The sequence below is a fragment of the Thalia democratica genome, chromosome 7 (assembly GCF_965202585.1).
Source record: "Thalia democratica chromosome 7, ktThaDemo2.hap1.1, whole genome shotgun sequence".
Taxonomy (NCBI): domain Eukaryota; kingdom Metazoa; phylum Chordata; class Thaliacea; order Salpida; family Salpidae; genus Thalia; species Thalia democratica.
In genome coordinates, this window is record NC_139171.1 from 57,848,678 (window position 1) to 57,875,077 (window position 26,400).

The following is a 26,400-nucleotide window of genomic DNA, read 5'->3' on the forward strand; positions in this document are numbered from 1 at the left end:
TTTTAATAATTCCCCTAAAACATAACTGAAAGTGGAAGCATTAAAAGTGCTTTTAGCAAATCATAAAAAGTGCCTTTTGCAATCATACGAACTGTATGAAAAGTGACCAACGTTCAAAATAGCGTTAGGAAAGTACAGATATTCATCGAAGCAAGCTCCACTTACATGACGTATTTAAGTTTTTCGTTGTTCAGCAAGGGAACAGGGGTCGGCAGCCTTTTACGAGTTGCGGGCCGCTTTATAACAAAACAGAGTTCCGCAGTTATTTTAGTAAAAACTACTAGTCAGCATGGAAATGATACTTCACCCGAAAAAGTGAAAAAACAACCGATACAAGAGCATTAAAAATGAATAATCGTAAAATCAAGAGCTTCATTGTAAGCTTATGCTACTAAATTGTTTTATTACTTTTTGCAAAAAAGTAGATTTTGAGCTGGAAAGTACCTCTCGGGCCGCAGTTTTCGCCTTTGACCCGTGGAACGCAGAATTAGGGTAAACGATTTAAAACCTTTCAAACTTAACCTGCCTCAGAAATATATTCAAAAGAGATAAACTTTGTTTCAAGCCGTAAAAACGGACGGGTTAAATAAATTTGTTTTTCTATTCCTAGTTTTAACGTATTCATTAAATTTTTTCAAGATATTTTAAAGCAGACTCAGTTTTGGTTAAATACCTCTTACGTGCTTATTCAAAAAATCTAGAAAGATATATGATAGTCATGGAAAACAGTGATAAAACATATGAACGTATTTATTACTTTAAATATTGCACGACTTTTTAAATTAGGAATGACTGTCAATAATCTTTATCTTATGCATACTTATTTGTACTGGATTGCCAAAGGTTGGTTGTAATCTTCTTTCAGATTTTCTGAATTTCTTCAAGGTTTTTAAAAATCAAGTTTGTTAGTCCAATTTCAGTATAAAATTAAAGTTTTGTTAAAAAAAGTGTCTTTAACAGTATAACAACATTGAAAAGATACTGTAAAGCTACAATAAATGTATTTTTTGTTGAAAAACATTTTTAATGAAACATTTTTCGTATCTAATCAAAATTTCGTTACTTTACATGTAAAAAAAGTTAAAACTTCAGGTTTTTGTTCAAGGTTCCAGATTTTTTTGCCTAAAATGTCGAAATTCAAATTTTTAGCAACCCTTTATGTACAACAGTTCTTATTAATTGGATCTTACAAGTACTTTTTTCAAATTTTAAATCATATATTCGAGATATATTTAATAAAATTTCATAATAACTCAAATAACAATGTCATACAAATACACAAGTCATAAAAGTACGAAGAACATAAGCTGTTGAAAATTTATTAGGTAGAACGAAAATATACAGTGTTACTTAACAGTACAGTGAAATCTTTGGTATGATAAATCTTTGGTTCCACGCATGCATGAATATTAAAACAAAAACAAACTAGCTATAAACTTACAGTGAAATACTAATTAGCTTATATACAACTACAACTTAACAGAGCTGATAAAAACTTCAAGGCGAAAATTTTCAGTAACAAATAATTAAAACAAAACAAAAAGTTTTGCATCTACTGAGGCTGTAAAACTTTTATTTTAGAGAGCGTTAACTTGAGTCTCAAAACACCGTTTGAAAGCGAGAAACCAGTTTTTTAGGAAGTAAAACTAATGAAAACGAAATGAAGAACTAAATGGGGTTATTTTCGCGCTGCAAGCTTGTTTTTCAAGTTGTCCGACATCCTCAATATTTTGTCGATACGCTTGGACGCGTTTATCACTTCGATGAACTGCCGCCTTTTCGTCGCGTTCAAGTTGACCCCTTGCTTTCGGTTGCTTTGGCAACGCGGCTTGTGGGCCAGGTCCAATGTGGTCCGCGTCTGGACTGGGTCCAGTGATCTGCGGGATAAATGTTGATAATTAAAATGGTTGAAAGTATAAACTTCAAACTGTTTATCTATTAATTGGTATAAATAATGAACATATTCATTATAAAGTAAACACTAAAACTACATTTATGAATATAAAACATACTAGTTTGACCTGTTTGACAAATTAAAAAAAGTATATATGTGAAACTTTTGGGTTAAAAAAAATATATCACTTGAATTATTAAACCGAAGGTCTATTAGAAAAAAGTCTTATAAAAACTGATTTACTCTTCATACTAACATAAAAATGAAAATATGAAAAAACTCGTTGTAAAAAATTTCAAAAGTTAAATATACTTTATTCACAAACTAATACTTTTTACTGTATAAAAATAAAAGTTTCAAAAATTTATTTAAGCACTCAACTTGGAAATCCTGAGAGCACTTCACTCGAAATCACTTTTAATAAAAACACTTGTAACATTTTCGCTGTGCGTTTTATTTACCCATTTCAACTAAACTTGTCTTTACATATTTCAATATTATATTTTACCAAAACAAAATATTCGTCCACAAATCCATTTTTAAAATTAATTTTCAAACAAGTATTTTTTAATAAATCGTCAAAAGATAAGTTTGACTTGTTTATACTTCAATGAAATCGTAATACCAGGTAAATAAAGTTTATAATCTTCAACCAAGTATAAAAAATAAATTAATGAACACTAGTACTAAATTGAATTTACCTCAATTGAACCTTGAAATCAGTAGTTTCTGTATAACTTATAATAAAAATAACAAATAATTTCAATAAAACGTATAAACATAATATTACAATTATACTTGAGTAAACGAATTTATGTGACTTGTACGCCTTGCAAACTGACTTGAATCTCAACAACTGTATTTTAACCAATAAATAATTAATTACACCAGCAATATGAAGCTGGAAGACATAAAAGTTGAGAATTTCGTGGCCGCGGACAAAATTTGGCGGCAAAGAATAGAGTACGAGAAGAAAGACGCCAAAGAGTGGAAAGACAAGTTCCAATTCACCAAGGATAACGTGAAGGAATTCGTTGAAAAAGTCGGTGGAAATATGTTTCGGATATTTAATAGTTTACTTTACTTGTATAAAAATTTAAGTTAATATTTTGTAACAGACTTCAACACAATGTTTTACAATAATAGTACTTTTAATAAAAAATCTATGGAAAATTTAAGTTTTAAAACTGCTTTTAGTTATAAGTTCAAGTTAATATTCGAAACATTTTTTTTTTAAGTTTACCATCATTGCAAAAAACAAACTAAAAAACAAAAATTTGCGAAAAGATGTCACGAGCACAGCAAAAAAATCAACTAACTTAATGAAAAACCTGTATTTTCCAAAAAAACAAATTATATACTAGTCTACAACTTTTTCACATTTAATGCTTGTTAAAACTGTGGTAATGATAGCGACCCATGCTTTGTAGGCAAATTAGATATCACACAAAACGGGACACGTTGAAAATCCACCCAATCAAATTCAAGAACCGCTAGCAGATCGAGGGTTAGGTAAGGGTTAGGGGTAACAGTGATAGTGAAAAATAAATAAAATATAAATGCAAAGAATATATAAAACTAATTATTAAATAAAGAAAAAAAATTGGGTGGATTTGAACGCGGGCGGATTTTGTTAGCATACCCACAAAACACACTCTAACCAAATTAACATTTTTCCCGCCGACAGTGCGAAGACCAGCGCGCCACCAAGGGAAAGCCCCTGACCAAGCTGCCCGACCAGCCGCGCCCCAACACCCCCTCCAAAGCGTACATGGACGTGGAAAAGTGCCCGAGGTGCCCGCGGACGTCCAGCGGCAGGTACGGGTGGTGGTCGCGGGGGCAGGACGACAAGCTGGAGATGTTCGGCAAGGAGTGGACCAGGAGAAACGGGTCGCTGTACAAGCAGCTGGGGTGGCCCATCGAGGGACTGGAGTAGTCGGGACAAGAGTGAATAAAAGATGACACGATTAAAATAAATAATTTAACTTATTTCGGTTTTTAATTTAATTTTATTTTTAAATTAAACTAAATAAACAATGATACTTATTTCAATTACATCAACTGGGGTGGCCCATCGAGGGGCTGGAGTAGTCGTGACAAGAGTAAATAATAAATAATAGATGACAAGATTAAAATAAATAATTTAACTTATTTCGGTTTTTTATTTAATTTTATTTTTAAATTAAACTAAACAAACAATGATACTTATTTCAATTACATCAACTGGGGTGGCCCATTGAGGGACTGGAGTAGTCGCGACAAGAGAGAATAATAGATGACAAGATTAAAATAAATGATTTAACTTACTTCGGTTTTTTATTTAATTTTATTTTTAAATTAAACTAAACAAACAATAATACTTATTTCAATTACATCAACTGGGTGGCCCATCGAGGGGCTGGAGTAGTCGCGACAAGAGTGAATAATAGATGACAAGATTAAAATAAATAATTTAACTTATTTCGGTTTTTTATTTATTTTATTTTTAAATTAAACTAAACAAACAATAATATTTATTTCAATTACATCAACTGGGGTGGCCTATTGAGGGGCTGGAGTAGTAGGGACAAGAGTGAATAATAGATGACAAGATTAAAATAAATGATTTAACTTATTTCGGTTTTTTGTTTAATTTAATTTTTAAATTAAACTAAATAAACAATGATACTTATTTCAATTACATCAACTGGGGTGGCCTATTGAGGGGCTGGAGTAGTCGGGACAAGAGAGAATAAAAGATGACACGATTAAAATAAATAATTTGACTTATTTCGGTTTTTTGTTTAATTTAATTTTTAAATTAAACTAAATAAACAATGATACTTATTTCAATTACATCAACTGGGGTGGCCCATCGAGGGGCTGGAGTAGTCGGGACAAGAGTGAATAATAGATGACAAGATTAAAATAAATAATTTAACTTATTTCGGTTTTTTGTTTAATTTAATTTTTAAATTAAACTAAATAAACAATGATACTTATTTCAATTACATCAACTGGGGTGGCCCATCGAGGGGCTGGAGTAGTAGGGACAAGAGTGAATAATAGATGACAAGATTAAAATAAATAATTTAACTTATTTCGGTTTTTTGTTTAATTTAATTTTTAAATTAAACTAAATAAACAATGATACTTATTTCAATTACATCAACTGGGGTGGCCTATCGAGGGACTGGAGTAGTCGCGACAAGAGTGAATAATAGATGACAAGATTAAAATAAATAATTTAACTTATTTCGGTTTTTTGTTTAATTTAATTTTTAAATTAAACTAAATAAACAATGATACTTATTTCAATTACATCAACTGGGGTGGCCCATCGAGGGGCTGGAGTAGTAGGGACAAGAGTGAATAATAGATGACAAGATTAAAATAAATAATTTAACTTATTTCGGTTTTTTGTTTAATTTAATTTTTAAATTAAACTAAATAAACAATGATACTTATTTCAATTACATCAACTGGGGTGGCCTATTGAGGGGCTGGAGTAGTCGGGACAAGAGAGAATAAAAGATGACACGATTAAAATAAATAATTTGACTTATTTCGGTTTTTTGTTTAATTTAATTTTTAAATTAAACTAAATAAACAATAATACTTATTTCAATTACATCAACTGGGGTGGCCTATTGAGGGGCTGGAGTAGTCGGGGCAAGAGTGAATAAAAGATGACAAGATTAAAATAAATAATTTAACTTAGTTCGGTTTTTTATTTAATTTAATTTTTTAATTAAATTAAATAAACAATGATACTTATTTCAATTACATCAACTGGGGTGGCCTATTGAGGGGCTGGAGTAGTCGCGACAAGAGTGAATAATAGATGACAAGATTAAAATAAATAATTTAACTTATTTCGGTTTTTTATTTAATTTAATTTTTAAATTAAACTAAATAAACAATAATACTTATTTCAATTACATCAACTGGGGTGGCCTATTGAGGGGCTGGAGTAGTCGCGACAAGAGTGAATAATAAATGACAAGATTAAAATAAATAATTTAACTTATTTCGGTTTTTTATTTAATTTTATTTTTAAATTAAACTAAACAAACAATAATACTTATTTCAATTACATCAACTGGGGTGGCCTATTGAGGGGCTGGAGTAGTCGCGACAAGAGTGAATAATAAATGACAAGATTAAAATAAATGATTTAACTTATTTCGGTTTTTTATTTAATTTTATTTTTAAATTAAACTAAACAAACAATAATACTTATTTCAATTACATCAACTGGGGTGGCCTATTGAGGGGCTGGAGTAGTCGCGACAAGAGTAAATAATAGATGACAAGATTAAAATAAATGATTTAACTTATTTCGGTTTTTTGTTTAATTTTATTTTTAAATTAAACTAAACAAACAATAATACTTATTTCAATTACATCAACTGGGGTGGCCTATTGAGGGGCTGGAGTAGTCGCGACAAGAGTGAATAATAGATGACAAGATTAAAATAAATGATTTAACTTATTTCGGTTTTTTGTTTAATTTTATTTTTAAATTAAACTAAACAAACAATAATACTTATTTCAATTACATCAACTGGGGTGGCCTATTGAGGGGCTGGAGTAGTCGCGACAAGAGTGAATAATAGATGACAAGATTAAAATAAATGATTTAACTTATTTCGGTTTTTTGTTTAATTTTATTTTTAAATTAAACTAAACAAACAATAATACTTATTTCAATTACATCAACTGGGGTGGCCTATTGAGGGGCTGGAGTAGTCGCGACAAGAGTAAATAATAGATGACAAGATTAAAATAAATGATTTAACTTATTTCGGTTTTTTGTTTAATTTTATTTTTAAATTAAACTAAACAAACAATAATACTTATTTCAATTACATCAACTGGGGTGGCCTATTGAGGGGCTGGAGTAGTCGCGACAAGAGTGAATAATAGATGACAAGATTAAAATAAATGATTTAACTTATTTCGGTTTTTTGTTTAATTTTATTTTTAAATTAAACTAAACAAACAATAATACTTATTTCAATTACATCAACTCGGGTGGCCCATTGAGGGGCTGGAGTAGTCGCGACAAGAGTGAATAATAGATGACAAGATTAAAATAAATGATTTAACTTATTTCGGTTTTTTGTTTAATTTTATTTTTAAATTAAACTAAACAAACAATAATACTTATTTCAATTACATCAACTGGGGTGGCCTATTGAGGGGCTGGAGTAGTCGCGACAAGAGTGAATAATAGATGACAAGATTAAAATAAATAATTTAACTTATTTCGGTTTTTTATTTAATTTTATTTTTAAATTAAATTAAATAAACAATAATACTTATTTCAATTACATCAACTGGGGTGGCCCATTGAGGGGCTGGAGTAGTCGCGACAAGAGTAAATAATAAATGACAAGATTTAAATAAATAATTCAACTTATTTTCGTTTTTTATTTAATTTTATTTTTAAATTAAACTAAACAAACAATAATACTTATTTCAATTACATCAACTGGGGTGGCCTATTGAGGGGCTGAAGTAGTCGCGACAAGAGTAAATAATAAATGACAAGATTTAAATAAATAATTCAACTTATTTTCGTTTTTTATTTAATTTTATTTTTAAATTAAACTAAACAAACAATAATACTTATTTCAATTACATCAACTGGGGTGGCCCATCGAGGGGCTGGAGTAGTCGCGACAAGAGTGAATAATAAATGACAAGATTTAAATAAATAATTCAACTTATTTTCGTTTTTTATTTAATTTTATTTTTAAATTAAACTAAACAAACAATAATACTTATTTCAATTACATCAACTGGGGTGGCCTACTGAGGGGCTGGAGTGATCGTGACAAGAGTAAATAATAGATGACAATTTAACCAATTGGGTTATTTTATTGGTTTTTATGTTTATGTTTTAACTACGTGGTCTCCAGTAACTTACTAACTGACAACTTTAGTTACAAGTAGCTACAATTATAAATTACAAAACTATTTCCTAAGTTATGAATAAAACTCACTTTGAATAAATGCAATTTAATTTATTTTCAATAATAATTCTTAGTTCTGAAGAAAGAAACTATTAAATCACGACACAAATAAAATCTATAAAAAGTATCAACAAACGTAAAGTTACATAAATACTAACATCAACTCTGCGATGTAGACGTTTTCTTGTACTCGAAACTTGAAGTAAAACGTTTACTTTAATCGTAACTTGGTCGTAACGCAGAACAACTTTGCAGCTAACTTTAACGCGTATTTGAAAGACAAACGCCGATATATACGCGTCGGAATAAAATTAACTCCTTGAAATAATAAAAATGTTTGTTTTTTATAAAAATATGTTTGTTTTTTTAATACTGGAAGCACGTCACGAAATCTACGTAAAACAGTTTACAACATCCGCTTTAAAATACGAAAATGAGATGTTAATATCATTACATTGTTTCTTTTTTCATTTTCAATTTTAACGTTTTTAGCCTGGTTTTAAATAATAAAAATCCTTAAAATCCTACTTAACTTTAAATTTTTTTATCGATATTAAAAGTTCGGTTTAAAAAAGTAAGAAAAAGAAACTCTATAACTTATTATCTCAAAAATTACATAATTTACAAAATTAAGATAAGACACAAAAGGAAAATAGGAAAAAGTAACAATTATAGTCATTTAGTTGTCCTCAGGCTTCTTTTCCTCGGGGTTCTTGTCCATAGGCTTGTTGTCCTCGGGCTTGTTATCCTCGGGGTTTTTCTATTCCGGCATTTCTCTTCCGGTTTCTTATTCTACGGTGGTTTATTTAGCAGGAACGAATTATTTTAATTCGCTTGTTCTTCTATAAACTTCAAATTCAAAAATTCATCGAATTCACTTGTTTACATAGAAAATATTCATCTTTTCATTGTCCATCATTGTAGTATTCATTTGAAAGAATTAATTGTACAAAAATACGCGGCTCAAAAATAAAAATTGAGATATTCTTTCAAGAAAGTTTAGTAAAAACTACCAAGTTATTATGCCAAAAGACAATAACGAAACTGTCAGTATTTATGTTTAAACCTATTATTTTATACAAAACAAAACATTTTAAGCATTTAAAGATGCATTGAATAGAAATTTAATATTTTAGAACACATAAGCATTTTAATTTTGTTTTATATTTAAAAAAACATATTTTCTTTATAGTTAACTCGCAAACTTTAATAAACAAAACAGAAAACATTTTCTTTAAGGTGCTTAACAAAACAATAAGTAGTATTTTCATGCAAAAACTTTTATAGGATTCAAGTATAAAGTATTTCTATTAAAGCAACACAAAACTTAAGTATTATAGAAATTTATAATGAGAAAAATTTAGCGAGTGCTTTTTTTCGATCGGTAACAGTCAAAACTAAATGGGAGTTGAAAGTACTTTAAAATTCAAAATTTATAGGAAAAGTTTATTACGAGTTGAATTTTAAAGCTTTAAACTTGAACTTGATTATTTTACGAGCAAAAAGTCTGGTAATTTAATTTTGTTTTAAAGTTAGAGAAAAAAAGTAGTTACTAAAATTTTAATGCAAAAAATAGGCATATGAAACTTTTCTATTTTATAATTGCTATTTGATAGCTTTTAATTAATAGTTCAATTGCTAGACTGTAATTTATAATATAAAAAAACTTCATAACACATCATTAAAAGTAAAAAAGCAATAAACTTTACAATTCAGAAATTGTATCAGAAAAGAATACAAAATAAATACACTTAATAGTTTCTATCATTTTAACTTCTTAAAAAAATTACCTGAGTTTAAAAAATAATAAAATAGATGTTCATGTTAATAAAAAATTACAATTTTTTACCTTTATTAAAATCCGTTTCGTTAGTTTTGTGAAAATACTTATATTTTATCTTCAAAAGGCTTTATGATAAATGTTAAAAGTTTTAGACCTGCTATTAGTAATTCTGACTCTTTTTTATTCTGTGTTATAATTTCTTTTTTGTCAAAGGAATTAAGTACTGCCAAATTGTTTTTCTCTTTAGCTAATATGTTGCTTGATACGCTAGTTTGTGATTTTGTTTTTGAAGAATTGTAATAGCCTGAGTCTTGTTTATAACTTTTAAGCTGCACTGTTGGCACTTGATATTTTGGCTTGCTATCATACTTTTTATTGTAACTGATATTTTTCTGCTGTTGTTTCTGATGTTTTTCTTTGATAAGTTTACCTTGTTTTGCTTTAAAAGCAAAAGCTTGCTTATTAGCTCTATTAGCTTTTCTTTTCTGCTGTTGAGGGTTACTTGAATAATAGTTTCCGCTTAATCTTTTTTGTTGAAACTTTTGGTTGTAGTTTGAATTCTTATCTACAGCATATTTAGACCCTTGAACTGTTTTACCATTAGGACCTGTCACGTTTGCGGCTTCTGACATGTTATTTTTACGTACAACAATATCAAACTGGACTTTTTCTCCTTGTGCAAGAGACCTTAATAATTTGTTAGGGTTGTTTTTGATGATAGCTGTATAATGAACAAAAATATCGCTGTTCCGATCATCACGATGAATAAAACCGTAACCTTTGCGAACATTAAACCATACTACTTGACCAGTTACTCCAATCGCTATTGTTTTTTTTATTACCTGAGCTTTTTCTTTAACTGCTTGAAACTCTTTGGTTGTATTAAATTTTTTTGTAGATAAAAGTTGATGACATGACAAACACTGTGCTATGTTAACATTATTACTACTATTCCCATTGTATGATTTACTTGGTTTAAAATTATCTCTATCTTGATTATGTTGACGATAATTGTAATTATGACAAATACCATTGTCTCTTAAATGAAAATTTTGTTGCTCGTGGTAATTTATTTTAGACTTATAATGATTTTGTTCATACTGCTGTAGTCTATCGTAATTAACTTGCTTAGGTATTAATGCGTTTTCTTTATAAGCATTCCATATGGCTTGTCCTTTTCTTTTAAAAACTTCTAAGCTTTCATCAAAATAATCCCTAATCTTATCTTTAATCGAAAAGGGCATTAAGTATGCAAGAAAAAACTTAATTCTGTCCTGTTCTCGACATTTGGCCCAACTTACGGCTGTAGCAAATATTTTATTAAAGTTTGTACACTCATTCCAAATTGGAATTTTATCTAAAATTTCAGCTAACTGATTGTCCCTATTAATAAAAAAGTTTCTTAAAGAACTGTAATTTCTTTCACCTCGTTCTGTCATTTTATAATAATCTGACAACTCTTCTCTCGGCCAAAACCCAGTTAAAAATTTATACTTTTCTGTATTACTAGAAATATTTTCATTTAACATTTCCTCCTCGAAAAAACTAATAATATCACGAGGGTTTCTTACAAAGTCTAACCTTTTAAACTTTTTACTCAGTCTTTGCGCCTTAAATGTGTCGCTAAAAATGTTTAAATTATTTTGATTACTTTTTTCGTAATCATCGTAAAAAGGTTCGCGTTTTTCTAGCATCGTACGTTCGAAATGTGGTGATCTAGACTGCTTTAATCTATTATTTAGTTTTTTTATTTGCATTTGCAAAACTCTTAACTCTTCTTCATTTGTTAGCTGCTTAACTTCGCTTGATTTTCTAAATTGTTGTTGAATGCTGTTTGACGGATAAAATTCAGCATTATCTTTCATCATCTCTGCTTGATGAGAATTATTAAGATTGATATCGTCATTGTTGTTTGTGTGCATTTATGTTGTTGACTGCTTAAAGATTTGTAACCAGAAGATTCAAGGTTCTTAAAAGACACTGCGTGGTTTCCACTTTAACCAATTAGGTTTTTTTATTGGTTTTTATGTTTTTTGTCTTAACTACGTGGTCTCCAGTAACTTACTGACTGCTATACTTACGAGAAGTAAATAATATACAAACAGTATAAGTTACAAAACTATTTCCTAAGTTATGAATAAAACACACTTTGAATAAATGCAATTTACTTTATTTTCAATAATAATTCTTAGTTCTGAAGAAAGAAACTATTAAATCACGACACAAATAAAATCTATAAAAAGTATCAACAAACGTAAAGTTACATAAATACTAACATCAACTCTGCGATGTAGACGTTTTCTTGTACTCGAAACTTGAAGTAAAACGTTTACTTTAATCGTAACTTGGTCGTAACGCAGAACAACTTTGCAGCTAACTTTAACGCGTATTTGAAAGACAAACGCCGATATATACGCGTCGGAATAAAATTAACTCCTTGAAATAATAAAAATGTTTGTTTTTTATAAAAATATGTTTGTTTTTTTAATACTGGAAGCACGTCACGAAATCTACGTAAAACAGTTTACAACATCCGCTTTAAAATACGAAAATGAGATGTTAATATCATTACAACAAGATTAAAATAAATGATTTAACTTACTTCAGTTTTTTATTTAATTTTATTTTTAAATTAAACTAAACAAACAATAATACTTATTTCAATTACAAGCAACTGGGGTGGCCTATCGAGGGGCTGGAGTAGTCGCGACAAGAGAGAATAAAAGATGACAAGATTAAAATAAATAATTTAACTTATTTCGGTTTTTTGTTTAATTTTATTTTTAAATTAAACTAAAAAAACAATAATACTTATTTCAATTACATCAACTGGGGTGGCCCATCGAGGGACTGGAGTGATCGGGACAAGAGTGAACAATAGATGACAAGATTAAAATAAATAGTTTAACTTATTTCGGTTTTTTATTTAATTTTATTTTTAAATTAAACTAAACAAACAATGATACTTATTTCAATTACATCAACTGGGGTGGCCTATTGAGGGGCTGGAGTAGTCGCGACAAGAGTGAATAAAAGATGACAAGATTAAAATAAATGATTTAACTTATTTCGGTTTTTTATTTAATTTAATTTTTAAATTAAACTAAACAAACAATAATACTTATTTCAATTACATCAACTGGGGTGGCCTATTGAGGGGCTGGAGTAGTCGCGACAAGAGTAAATAATAGATGACAAGATTAAAATAAATGTTTAACTTATTTCGGTTTTTTATTTAATTTTATTTTTAAATTAAACTAAACAAACAATAATACTTATTTCAATTACATCAACTGGGGTGGCCTATTGAGGGGCTGGAGTAGTCGCGACAAGAGTGAATAAAAGATGACAAGATTAAAATAAATGATTTAACTTATTTCGGTTTTTTATTTAATTTAATTTTTAAATTAAACTAAACAAACAATAATACTTATTTCAATTACATCAACTGGGGTGGCCTATTGAGGGGCTGGAGTAGTCGCGACAAGAGTAAATAATAGATGACAAGATTAAAATAAATGATTTAACTTATTTCGGTTTTTTATTTAATTTTATTTTTAATTAAACTAAACAAACAATAATACTTATTTCAATTACATCAACTGGGGTGGCCCATTGAGGGGCTGGAGTAGTCGCGACAAGAGTGAATAATAGATGACAAGATTAAAATAAATAATTTAACTTACTTCGGTTTTTTATTTAATTTTATTTTTAATTAAACTAAACAAACAATAATACTTATTTCAATTACATCAACTGGGGTGGCCCATTGAGGGGCTGGAGTAGTCGCGACAAGAGTGAATAATAGATGACAAGATTAAAATAAATAATTTAACTTACTTCGGTTTTTTATTTAATTCAGTTTTCTAATTAAACTCAAAAAATTAAAACAATTAAGTTTATTTTCTTTACAAGCAACTCGGTTGGCTTACTGAGGGACTCGAGTGATTTAATAATATACAGTAAACAAATAAAAACTATTTGATCACACGATTAAAGTAAATGATTATGCAGTTAAAAAACAATTTCGGCTGTTTGTTTTATTTTTAAATGATCGATTTAAACTCGAAAGTAATTTGAGTTTTTTTAAACTACCTTACTCAAATAATATACATTCAGTAACAAACTCGACTACACCCACTAGCCAAAAACTCACAAAACAAACCGCTTCTTCACTCTGAACTGTTATAAACTAAAGTTTCTTTCTTTATAATTTTAAATGGTTTATATCTAGTATCAAATACCTATTAAATCGAAAAAATCAAACTAACCGCTTCTTCACTCTGAACTGTTATAAACTGAAGTTTTTTTTATAATTTTAATGTCTTATATCCGCTATCAATTACCTGCTAATATCTATAAAATCAAACAAACCGCTTCTTCACTCTGAACTGGTGCTTCGTCGGGTCTTTCGGCTGGCTGTTGTAGATGTCCACGTCGTTGTACTTCATGAGCAGCCACTGCACCGGCTCGCTGTCCGGCTTCGACCTGCCCAGCGGCTTCAGCTCGCCCTGCACGCTGGCGCACGGCCTTCTGCGCGCTTCCAGCTGCTTGTTGGTCAGCAGCTCGCCCGTCTCGCACTGGTGGATCGTCTGCGTGGAGTTTAAACGTGGAAGTGTTATTTTATCAAAACAGAGTGTTTACGGTTAAAATGTGTATGACGTCACTAAGTAAAAAAAATTTATTAGTAAAAACAACTTATTATATTTTTTTTCTAATTTATTATTAATTTTTGAATATACGACTCGTACAAGTTTTGTTCAAATTCTTGGCACTTGAGCACTTTGTTAACGTAACTTGAGAGATTTTTTGGTGGATTTAAGGTGCTAAAGTTTTAGGTAAAACGTGTATGGGTCATATACTCAAAAAATAATAATAAATTAGGAAATAATATAATAACGTCGTAAAACTTAAACATATATAGTAATGCAAAAAACAACTGATGTCCGACTTGTTTATTACAGTTTCCACGCATTAAGCTTTTCATCAGAATAAACAGCTTTTTTTTGAATCACAAAAATGCACGTTACGACGTTCAAATGAATGTATAATTTATGAGTGTAATTTATATGTTAAATAATACTTTAAGCGAAGACAACAGTGTAAAAGTAAAATGAAAACTTAAAAATATCATTGGAAACAGCATTAAAGTCAGGTGAATCTTTATAAAGACCTGCTTCTTTTAAATTTAGAGGCTAGTTTTTGTTAATAAAGGAACTGTAACTAAGTGAAAAAAAGTTAAGATTGTAGATGAGTGATTACCAAAGCTAAGCAAAAATATTAGACTACTTAAAAAATGAGTATACATGTAATTATTCAGTTTACTTTCTTATACTTATACTACAAAAGCAATTAAAACATTGACTAGTTCTATTTGTTACCAAAATACATTTAAGAACCTTTAAAATCTTTAACAGAAAAAGAATTTAATATAAAAAAAACAGATTGTACATATATTTAAATAATGTTTATGATATAGTGCTTATATTTAAATCTGTTTTAAAGTAATCCATACCTTATTTATAAATTAGACCAAAAATTTATTATTTATAAATAAATATAAAATAATAATTAAAGTGATGTCTTTTTATCTTCAATTGAAATTTTACATGTACATCAACAGCTGAAAACTAATATTCAGTCATTTAGCTTCTAGGCGCTATACTGTACAAATGCAAACTTTGGGGACCATTGAGACATATACCAAGCAGTAAAAAGTTTAAACTATACTTCAAGTTTTATTCTTAAAAACTGTTTAAAAAATTTTTTAAGTAAAAAGAGAAAAATTACTTGCCTAGATTTAATAAAAACATTAAATAAAAATTTAAGCATGACTTAAAAGAAAGCAAAGGCACATAAACAAGTAACATAAAATAACAAACTACAATTGAACAACTTGTAATAAGTAATTCATTAATAATCAGTTTAAATGAACAAATACACCCTGTGAGTTGAGTACATAACTAAGTACAACAAAAACATAGAAACACTATACAAACCCTGTGTTCGTGGTTGATCCGGTCCTGGTACGAGTGGATGGGGTCGATCAGCCGGGGCATGTTGGCCCGCATGCTCCCCCCCAACACCTTGTACAACTTCATCCCGTTGTAGTAGGACGACCCAACATCCAGGTACGACGGTTGCTGTGCGAATTAGTTTTAATAAAAGATGTTTACTAACTTGACTTTCTTAATAAATTCAGCTTATCAAAATTAAAAAAAAATTAATAGTTGTCTTATCAAACTAAACTTCTTTTCAAGTAATAATTTTTCTAAAATTTGATTGTCAAACTAAGAGGGCGATACTAGCCTAAATGGGAAATTGTAAAATTTAAAATAAAATTTGATATTACTTCAGTGACTTTTGCCGACATCAAGGTGAAATTGTTCCTTTTTAAAATCCTGACTTTACTAAAATCAAATACTATGGCAAAATAATTCTAACAAAAGAAAAGGTAGTCCCTGTAGCTTATTTTAATTAATTAAGTAACATCTAAATTAGTTTCAGTCAAATATTCACTGTAATTTATTTTTACCAACAAACTAACATCCACATTAGTTTTAGTCAAATAATCTCAGTAATTTATTTTTATCAACAAACTAACAACCACATTACTTTCAGTCACAAGGTTGCCACTCATTTTTTCAAAATTTTTTCCAGGTTTTACAAATTTCTTTCAGGTTATTAAAAGTAAACATTTTTGGGTTATTTTTAGTCTTAAGTTAATTTCTATAAAAAAAAATGTGATAAATAGTACAAAAACATTTAAAGATGCTGTAAAATTACTTTAAATGTGTTTTTTAATAAAAAAATTTTTGATCACAACAAAAAAAATCTTATTTATATGATAGATTTTTGTGTCATATCAAAAATTTTCTACTCAACATGTAAAAATTATTAAAAATTCTAGGTTTTTCCAGGTTTTTCGAGGTTTTTTTCTAAATTCCTCAAATTCCGGGTTTTTCCAGGTTATTTTTGCCTAAAATGACGGATTCCAGGTTTTTCAAGGCTTTTCCAGGTTTCCAGGTAAAGTGGCAACCCTGCAGTCAAATATTCCCTGTAATTTATTTCAATCAACAAACTAACATCCACATTAGTTTCAGTCAAATATTCCCTGTAATTTATTTTTATATACAAATTAACATCCACATTAGTTTCAGTCAAATATTCCCTGTAATTTATTTTTATCAACAAACTAACATTCACATTAGTTTCAGTCAAATATTCCCTGTAATTTATTCATATAAACAAACTAACGTCCACATTGGTCTCGGTGAGGTAGTCCCTGTACGCGCTCTGCTTGGCCACCCTGAAGTTGGCGAAGTTTTCCCTCATCGTGGCCTTCACCGCCCTCTCCACGGGCAGGTGAACCTGCTCCTTCCACTTCCGGTACCGCACCTCCTTCTTCCTCTCGCTCAGCAGCTCGTGGTTCCTGATCGTGTCCTCCAAGTTCTGAAAAAAAAATAGAAAATCTTTTTAGTATAAATATTTATTATACTTAACTTGTTTTGAATAATGTTGTGTAGACATTGTTTGTTTTGTGAATGGCTTTTGCTTGAATTTTTTTTTAAAGTGTTAATTAGGGTGCATGTGCTGCCCCTCAAAAAATGAAAGTTTTTGGGTGGCGAGATGAAAAATTTCACATAAAAAACCACACTAAAAACATCAGCTTCCTAGCTTTTACCGCCGTCGCGCTTTTTACATTTTTTGAAAACAACTCCTGTGTGAACTGTATGGGACCTTAAAAGTTCCACCTTTAAGTTTTTGCCTGAAAACTTTTTCACGTGCAGCAATTAAACAAAAACACATTCTACGCGTTTTAAGACAATTTTAAGAATATGTCATGGAGGCACTTCTTGATATTCTCAATAAAACTTAAAATTAACGAAAAGTTTTAAAAAAAGTTCAGAAAATCAAAATTGCCTCCAAGAAATTTTCTTCAAATCGTTTTAAAACATATTGATTGTGTTTTTGTGACTGTTACTACACATATAAAAGTTTTCAGCTAAAAACTTGAAACTCAAATTTTTAAGGTCCCATACAGCTTACATAGGGGTTGTTTTCAGAAAAATCTAAAAAGATTGGATGCTAATTTTTTTGTGTTGCTTTTTATGTGATTTCGATGCTGAAAAAACAAATTCATTCGGAAACTCAAAGGTCAGAGCAACGTATGCACCCGACTGTACATTTGTGTACAGTAGTGTGAATTCAAGCTAACTTACTGTGCAAATTTTATGTTGTGTCTTCTAAATTTTAAGTATTATTTTTTATCAAATACTGGTAGTTTATACTTTGTCAATTATAGTGTAATCAACCCAAAAAATTGTGATTCATAAAATTTAAAGAAAAAAAAAATTATATGTTAAAATAACTACTTGTGGCAATAGACTTAAATTAAAAAATTTAAAGTTTTAAATAAAAGTTTTTTAACTCTTCTAGTAAATACTACAAATAAATTCTATCAAGGGAATAGGGAAGTATTGTTTTTTTACAACTTGATACTAACTTGCTAAGCTAGAAATTTTTTTAAAGCTTTTATATGTAAAGTCAGTGAGTACAATAGGTTCTTTGTGGGAGGAGAAAACTCACACGGTAGATAAATAAGTACCAATTAAAACATATCTTCTCTTACGATTTTAGAGATCAATACCAAAAACTTTTAGAAAATACAGTAAGAAACTTTGAAATTTAAAAAAATACAAGTTTTTTGAACCAAAAAAAGCATGTTTTTATTTTTGAAAAAAAAGGAAGACTAAAAATTTCGTACAACAGATTTTTATAAATTTTGCGAGAGGCACTTTCTAAAATTTTGAGGTATTTATTTCAAAAAATGTTAAGTAGACATACTTATAGTAAAAAATAAAACTTGTGCATTTCGAAAACTGCCTACCGAGCTCTCTAACTTTGATTGCTATTATCTCAAAATTTAAACAAAAAACAGTAATTGTAACTGGTAGCTTAGTCATTTGAGTAACAAAAGTGTTTTGCCCACTCCCTTCATTGACTTATCATGTATTGAGACGACTGTTTTTTACTTATTGTTTCATTGTTTTAAATATCAATTGTGTTCATACAACAACAAAAATACCATAAGCGTATTATTGAGAAATAGATTTTTTTTTCAAATTCAATTATTAAAATATAGAGTCAGTGTTGATATCAAGCTTGAGGTTAAACTAGAATTATTTTAATTACTGCGTGTTTATTTATTGTTGTATGTTTACTTTATTAGTATTATTACATTTTATTTAAACAATACATCAAATTTTCAAGTCTTTTTAGTTAGATTTAAAAACATTTTAGTTCTCAAATTATTTAAAAGTTTTTAAGTATTTTTCACTTAAACTTAAACTGTTGTTAAGTTTTTAATGTTTCCCTTTGATTTATAAAATTAACTTATATTTTTGAAGTAGAGTTTATATAATAGTGTTTTGTGGTTCTTTTTTTAAATAGATACATTTCTCAAACTGTCTGATTTGTAAAGTAAACTAAAGTATCATCTAGTATTTACAAAATATTAATTTAATAAGGTAGTATTAATTATGAATATACCAACATCCACAGTTTACAATCAAATAATTAAGAATTTATTTAAGTTAGAAATAATGTTCTCCTATGCTTTTGTTTATCATACCGTTTAAAAACAATACCAAACTAGGTAGAATACCATTGAATTACAATTTATAAAAGCGCTATACATACTTGTTTGGAATAATAAATACTAAATAAATAGAACGAGCATATCAAATTAAAAAAATACCTTTGCAAAACCTTCTTCATTGTCGAGTACGATATTAGTTATGTGTTTCATTGCAATCGCCTCCATTGATGCATTCTCTCTCATGTATGGCAATTTCTTCTTGTGATGCCAGGTTTCCTGGTTAATTAAATATATTAAAACACTTAAAAATTAATTCAAAATCACTAATAATAAACAATTTAAAGAATTTTCTTCTTGTAGTTTCATGTTTCCTGTATAACTGCTTCAATTTAAAACTAATCTTTTATTTAATTTTTTTTAGTTATACATTTATAGAATTAAAACGTTTCTGAGATTATTAACTGTATGTATTTAATTGTGTGTTGAATGTAATTTCTATAAATTATTATACATGTTTTTTTTGCGGTACTAAGTTTCCTGTTAGGTAAATTAAACATACTTTCGAAAAAACTTCAATTTTAATAACAGTAGGTTTTGTTATCAATTACTTTTTCACAACTAAATTCAGAATATATTACAGCTATAAAAACATTCAAGTACAAAAAAGTGCACATTGCAATGAAGATATCTACATTAAACATAAATAAATATGTAATTCCTTACACAACAAAATAAACTATATCAAACATTTCTTTCTTTTTCAGGGTTCGTGCGCGAATTTTTTTTCATTTAGCCTGACTGAGACCAATTTAGTCTGACATTTTTTTAAAGTAAGGAAAATCCCCTTTATAAGTCATTTTAGATATTGGGGGTCTTGATTAGTACGATTGTAGTCTCCGACTTTAAGCAGCTTTATCTCAAAAATATTTTGAGCTTTAAAAATATGCAAAAAGCAATTCATAGCTTAGTTACAACTCAATAAAATAAGACTAAATTGTGAAAAAGGTGATTGACCTCCCCCCTACGCCCTTAACATAACAAATTCAGTGATAAGTTTTAAAATAAGTGTTATATCTAATCTTTTACTACAGTAACCTCTCGGATCTTTACGCACTCGTGACGTTACGCACTCTCGTTTAGTTACGCATTTCAGAATTCTATAAAATTCAGAAAATAAAAATTTTATCTTTTTCTAATATTGCACAAATTAGGTTTAATGTATATTTTTAAATTAAAATATGTTTTTGAATGCTAACACACCTCTCTATATCTTTTGACTTTGTAAATTTATGTTCCTTGACTAATTGATAAACATTTAGTTATACCTCAGTATATCTGAAATTTCGTTAACAATAAGAGATTAAATCAAAATTTTGAAATAAACATGACTGTGTTTAATAATGACAGTATAATGAAATAATGAGAGTTTAAAACACAAAGAAATAATACAGCAGTCTTGCCCTATATATTTATAAACACCATTTTATAATTGTAAAGACATTCTTAATTATAAATTGAATTTGCTTAGTATAATAGAATATAAATGTCACATATAAATAAAGATAAAGATAATTTCTACTTATTATTAAAATAGTAAAATTATTTCTACTTGTATTATTATTATTTTATAGAAATTCAAATCCTTTTTTTTTAATATATGTATAGTTTTATCTGTTGTTTTCATATTTATAAATGAAGTAAACAAATAGTTAAAAGTGGGAAAGTGTCCAGTCTGCTTTTAACTTGAAGCAATATTATAAAACAACCATTATAGTGAGTATATTTGGTACCTCTCGTTTCTTTACGATCTCTCATATCTTTACGCACTTTTTCTGTGGACACAATGTGCGTAAATAAGCGAGAGGTTACTGTAGTTTAAAAATATAATATATATTACTAAACACAATTGTTCAATTTCATTAAGCTCTAAGTAAAAACATTATAACCAGAAAATTTATAATAAAACGACGTGCATTGTCTTTTATTAAAATTTAAAATGAAACGCTTACACGAGTATTAAAACTCAAAAAAAATCAGCTAAGTTGTTGAACTAAACTGTAATGTTTAAACATTACTTCTCTTTAAAAATTTTCATAATTATGACGTATATAATGAACTCAAAACAAAAAATGAAGATTTTTAAATTTTTTTAGAGATTCAACAAAAGGTTCCAAGCATTTATCTTTACAAATATTGACTGATTTTGTCTTTAATAACTAAACCTTTATTTAGAAATAAATTCACATCTCAATTTGATCTTAAAAAGACTTCTCAATTATTTTTGATTAAAAATTTTCAAGCATTTGAACTGAGAAAAACTGAGATTCTCAAAATTTTAAGTAAAAAACTGATTTAGCCTGAGTTTTTCAACTTTTTTCAAAAAACTGATTTAGCCTGGCGCGCACAAACCCTGCTTTTTGCAAAAAAATAACCTTTTTTTGGTGTTTTTTATGCTTAATATAACTTTTGATTTAAAAAACATCAACACTTCTTAAACTTAATTTTTTATTTTTATCAATGTAAAGACTATTCCCAAACTGTTTTTTTTCTTTTAAAAAAAGTGATTAAAATAACAAAGAACAGTCCACTTTTATACATGTAAAAATTTTGTTTATAGATCAAACAAACACTGGTATGTTTTCAATTTTAGAAATCTTTTATTGGGGAATCTCTGCAGATAAAATTTAAACTTTACTATCATACATTATTGACTATACCAACTTAAGGTCTTCATAAAAAGAAGAAATTAAATAGTTTTTATTTTTAATTGTACAAAATGTGTTCAAAATGTGAATTTGATGTAAAACTATTTTGAATTTATTACAATAAAACAAGTAAAAGTTTAAATTATAACAGTAGATACTTAAATTTCATATATTGTATTAAAGTTCAATGAAAAATATGTATTTTCAAAATATCAACACACCATTGGTTTTTCTAACATATAAAAAGTGATTGAAATAAAAGAAGAATAGTTTACTTTTATAACTTTAAATTAGCAAAATTTTGTTTATAGATCAAGTAAACACTGGTATGTTTCTAATACAACAACACAAACTTTTTCAAGGTCTTCATGGAGCTTGCTCTTTGTAATTGAGTCGGTGTTGCACAACTTGCTGATGGCGCTGTCAATTCTGTTCATGACGTCACCCGTCAGCGCCCTGTGCATTCCCTCTGTTTCTCTCATCTAATGAAAGATGTTATCAAGTTGAAAATGTTGAAAACTAAACTAAAAAATAATAATATGCGACAAAATAATACTGTTTTACAACAGTGAGTTATTTAAAAGTTTTAAATTCCCTCTGAAAGAATGCATGTATGATGAATGCTTATTGTATAAAAAATCTAAAAACAGGGATAGAGAAACTCTCCAGAATGTCTGTCAGTATATAGTAAAATAGCGCATTAAATTTTTTTTCAGTCATTACATAAAATTGTAAATAAAAGTTTTAGTTACATTGAAAAATTATGCTTTTTGCTTATTTACACAATGGTATACAAGTACATGTACTCACTACTGTAAAGTTTTATATAACTTAAAATAACTACAAACTGATAAAAAAATTCTAGGGAACAACAGCAAATATAAAAAAAAATTTGTAGTTTATTAAAATTGAATTACAAGAACATTTTCTTAATATTAATTTTATTAAACAAATAAAAATACTACAAATAGTAAATTTTAGTTGTAGTGTTGTGCCTAAATGACAAAAATTTAAGCACTTTAAGCTATTTTCCCAAACATGTTTTTAACATACCTTAAATAGTTATGTTAATGGATAAGTTTTAGCAAATAAACCAATATAAATGTACTAATAATCATTCTATACTTTAAATTACTCATAAATAAGTTTTTTGTATGAAAAATATTTCTATCTAAAGAACGTTAGATTTTAACACAAGTTAAACTATAAAAAAGCTTTATAATTTACGACCAGAACATATAAACTTTTTTTTTTTAATCTGTTTACACATAAATGAAAATATTTAGAGTCTATGTTTAGTTGTTAACGCTTTTCGAACTTCACTTAAGTCTTTTTTGGACTGTGCTCTTGTAGGAACAAGTTTAACTAAAACAAAAAAAAAATAATAAATTCAAAACCACTTTTAAAAACTTAAGAATAGGAAATCTAAAAAAGATTTAAAAAAAAGTCTGATCATATTTGTTTTTGTTATCAAAAACATTGTACATTTTTTAGAACAACAAATACTTAAGCTTAATTAGAGACATGCATTAAAACATACAAATGTTAAAATAAATTAATATACAAGAACAATACTAACTTTTTACTGTATTAGATATTTAAAACAATTAAAAGAGGAAAAAATGTGTCAGCTCAAAAAATAAACTGTTGTATATCACTTAAAAAACTAGTTACCTTTTGGGCTATCTCTTTTTTTATATCTTCATTATTCTCAGCAGAAAAGGTTGAAGCTTCAGAATTTATTAAAACTTGGGTTTTACTGGTTTTACTATCAAACGACTTAGATGTTGGGTATTTTAAGGCAGGTAGCTTCTAAATATTTATAAAAAAAGTTAGACTTTGAACTAAATACTAATGTTGTATACTTTTAAACTTAAACATATAAACTTTTTTTTGAAAAATATACTAAGTAGAAAAAAAACACTTTTTAGTGAATAACTAAGAAAAAATAATTAAAAAATAAAATAAAAAGTAATTTATATAGTGTTTTGAACACATTAAATTTAAGATTCACTCACTTTTAAATTTCAAGCTTTATTGTTTTTATTTTAAAAAATTATGACTTTTTCAAAAAAGAATCAATTTATGCAAATCAATTTTATAATAAATAAAACCATTTTATTTTTTTGTTAATATTATTATAAGGACATTTTATAACATGGCTTTGTTTTGCAAATTTTAAACTAAACTACTAGTTATTTCAACCACTTTGAAAACCCAAAGCAATTAAATATAAAAGACATTAAAACTAGAGAATTTATGAGGTGGCATGAAAGTGTCAAAATGAAGTATAGGTTTTTAAGTAAAATTCCTGTTTTCTAACATTCCAAGGTTTTTTTTTTTTTTTTTTAATATGTTTATTAATGAGATATAGTCAAATTTCAGAAAAAATGTATAGACCACAGTATTCTCACTAACAATTTTGTAAAAAATTCAAAATTCAGTAAAATGTATATCATTAATTATAAAATTTAAATAGTATTTTTTAAATATTTCAAAGTTTCAACCATTTGTTAAGACTAAAAATCATCTTTACACTGTAAAACACTAAGGGCCAGTGCCCAGTATGCACTTTAATTTAACAAACAGCCTTTTTATTTTTTGCCTACTAATGGAAACCTACACACTGACTTTGATCCATCACATCTTATTACTTTATATTTTGTTTGGCAGTAAAAAGTTTATGGTAGCAAAGGTATTACATTAAAAAATAAGATCAACTTCAACTCATATACAAAAGTGTACTTAATAGTGGTTTTTACAGTTTCTTGAGTAAGTCAAAACACAACCACAATTAGTTTTTCATAAAAATGTGTATGAACCTTGACATTTATTTCTTTTCATGTGCATAAAAAAATAACTTTGCAATTTTCCTTTATATCAAATGAGGCATACTTTATGCAGGGCTAACAATCTAAAATATAGCTTGTACTGAACGTTAATCAAAACATTTTTCTAACTATTCTTTTTTAGCCGGAGGTTCAAATACAAGTAAACATGTACTAACTAAGATATTTTTTTCTTCTAAATCTTTAAACAAATTCCAATTAAAAGTATGTGACAGTTTTAAGAGTTTTCCATCTCTGTAAATCCTATCTCTTCTCATCTTGACTAAACTATTAAAATTTGAAAGCAAAATAAAACCTTTAAAAATTTGTTTGATTGGATAAATCTTAACTGATAGAATATTTTTACTAAATAAACTAGGAGTTTAAAAAAACTGATAAAATAATATTGAAACACTAAAAAAACCTTGGTGTAATACTGTTTTAAATAATAAAACAAACTTTACTTAATACTTATCTAAAATAACTGTAAAACTAGCAAATAAAAATATTTGTTAAAAATAAAAATTTAGTTTTTAGGTCGTTTTTACATTAAGTTAGGAACCGTATAATTTCAGTTGAAACTATTTAACATCAAATCAAAACTCATGAATGAGAAGCTTCAAGTTGTATTAAAGGTATAGGAGAGTTGGAATTTTGTATATGTTGATCTGATTTTAAAGAACTTTTACTTAGCTATCAGTTGCTTTTTACTGCATCTTATAATAAAAATTAACTATTGAGATATGAAGAGCAAAGTCAGAATGTTCAGTAGGATCTTTGAAAAAAGAGAAAGAGAAAAAGTTTAGACAAAAAAAACTGTTTCAATAAATATCTTTCTTTTCTGACTGTTTTTTAGCAATCTCTCTCAAACTTCCTCTGTTTATTCTTAATTCAGAATTTACAATTAATTTGTAGGATTGTTTTTATTTTGAGTATTTTTTTTTATTTCTTGTGGTTATAAAATTTTCAATTTTAATTTTTTAATCATTACAATAAATATTTTTGTAATAATAAAAAAACCGTTTCTAAAAATTTGAGATAAAACACTTTAAAAACAAAGGAAAATATGTGTACATTTCACAATTTAAAAAAATTTTAACTACATACGGTAGCATCTGTTTTTTTTTTACAAAACTGGTTATCTCTCAAAAATTGTTGTTAATTTTTTTGTTCTATAAAAACTATATTTTAGTATATACTCAAAGCTTTTTAATAAGAGCCTATGTTAATTTTATATTAAAAAAAATTTGGACCCTCCCCCTATGCTCTAAAGTTATAATAATATAATTTCAAAACTAAAAATAGGACCTTTAGTTTTTGCATAACAAGCTAAAGGTAAAAATAATTACCTAAGTGATAAAATGCTATAAGTTAAAATTAAAGTAAGTAGATTTTAGTAAGTATTTAGAAGAAAAGTATCATTTTACTTTTTTAAACATTAACTAGTACACTTGCTAACAAACTTTTAAAACATTTTCTGTTTGACATCAACAAATATTCAAATATGGGTAGCATTTGTTTTAATGGAAATATTTGACTTTAAGCTTAGCTACAAGGTACCACTTAACAAAATCTAAAGTAGTTTTAAACATGTGCAATGTAGAATCAAAGTTAGTAAGTACAGTTTCT

At 27.7% G+C, this 26,400-nt stretch overlaps 1 protein-coding gene across 1 annotated transcript; it reads right to left on the reverse strand.

Moving 5' to 3' along the window:
* Positions 1 to 1,315: 1,315 nt before the first annotated feature.
* Positions 1,316 to 23,751, reverse strand: LOC145840811 (protein FAM228B-like). Its single transcript, XM_082948149.1, has 7 exons — positions 23,618 to 23,751; positions 22,297 to 22,425; positions 19,398 to 19,514; positions 16,895 to 17,089; positions 15,637 to 15,780; positions 14,012 to 14,229; positions 1,316 to 1,877 (listed from the first exon to the last, which is right to left on the reverse strand). Exons 2-7 carry the CDS (start codon positions 22,423 to 22,425, stop codon positions 1,679 to 1,681), a joined length of 1,002 nt encoding a protein of 333 aa, XP_082804275.1. The 5' UTR covers positions 23,618 to 23,751; the 3' UTR covers positions 1,316 to 1,678.
* Between the last annotated feature and the right edge of the window lie 2,649 nt (positions 23,752 to 26,400).

Bases quoted from the DNA above. Each gene is read 5' to 3' on its own strand.
- LOC145840811 (XM_082948149.1), bottom strand. From the start codon at position 22,425: ATGAGAGAAACAGAGGGAATGCACAGGGCGCTGACGGGTGACGTCATG. The intron at 17,090-19,397 runs GTATTTTTTTAA...TTTTTTTTTCAG, and splicing joins ATGAAGAAGGTTTTGCAAAG to AACTTGGAGGACACGATCAG. The intron at 14,230-15,636 runs GTTTGTATAGTG...AACTCCACGCAG, and splicing joins GGATCAACCACGAACACAGG to ACGATCCACCAGTGCGAGAC.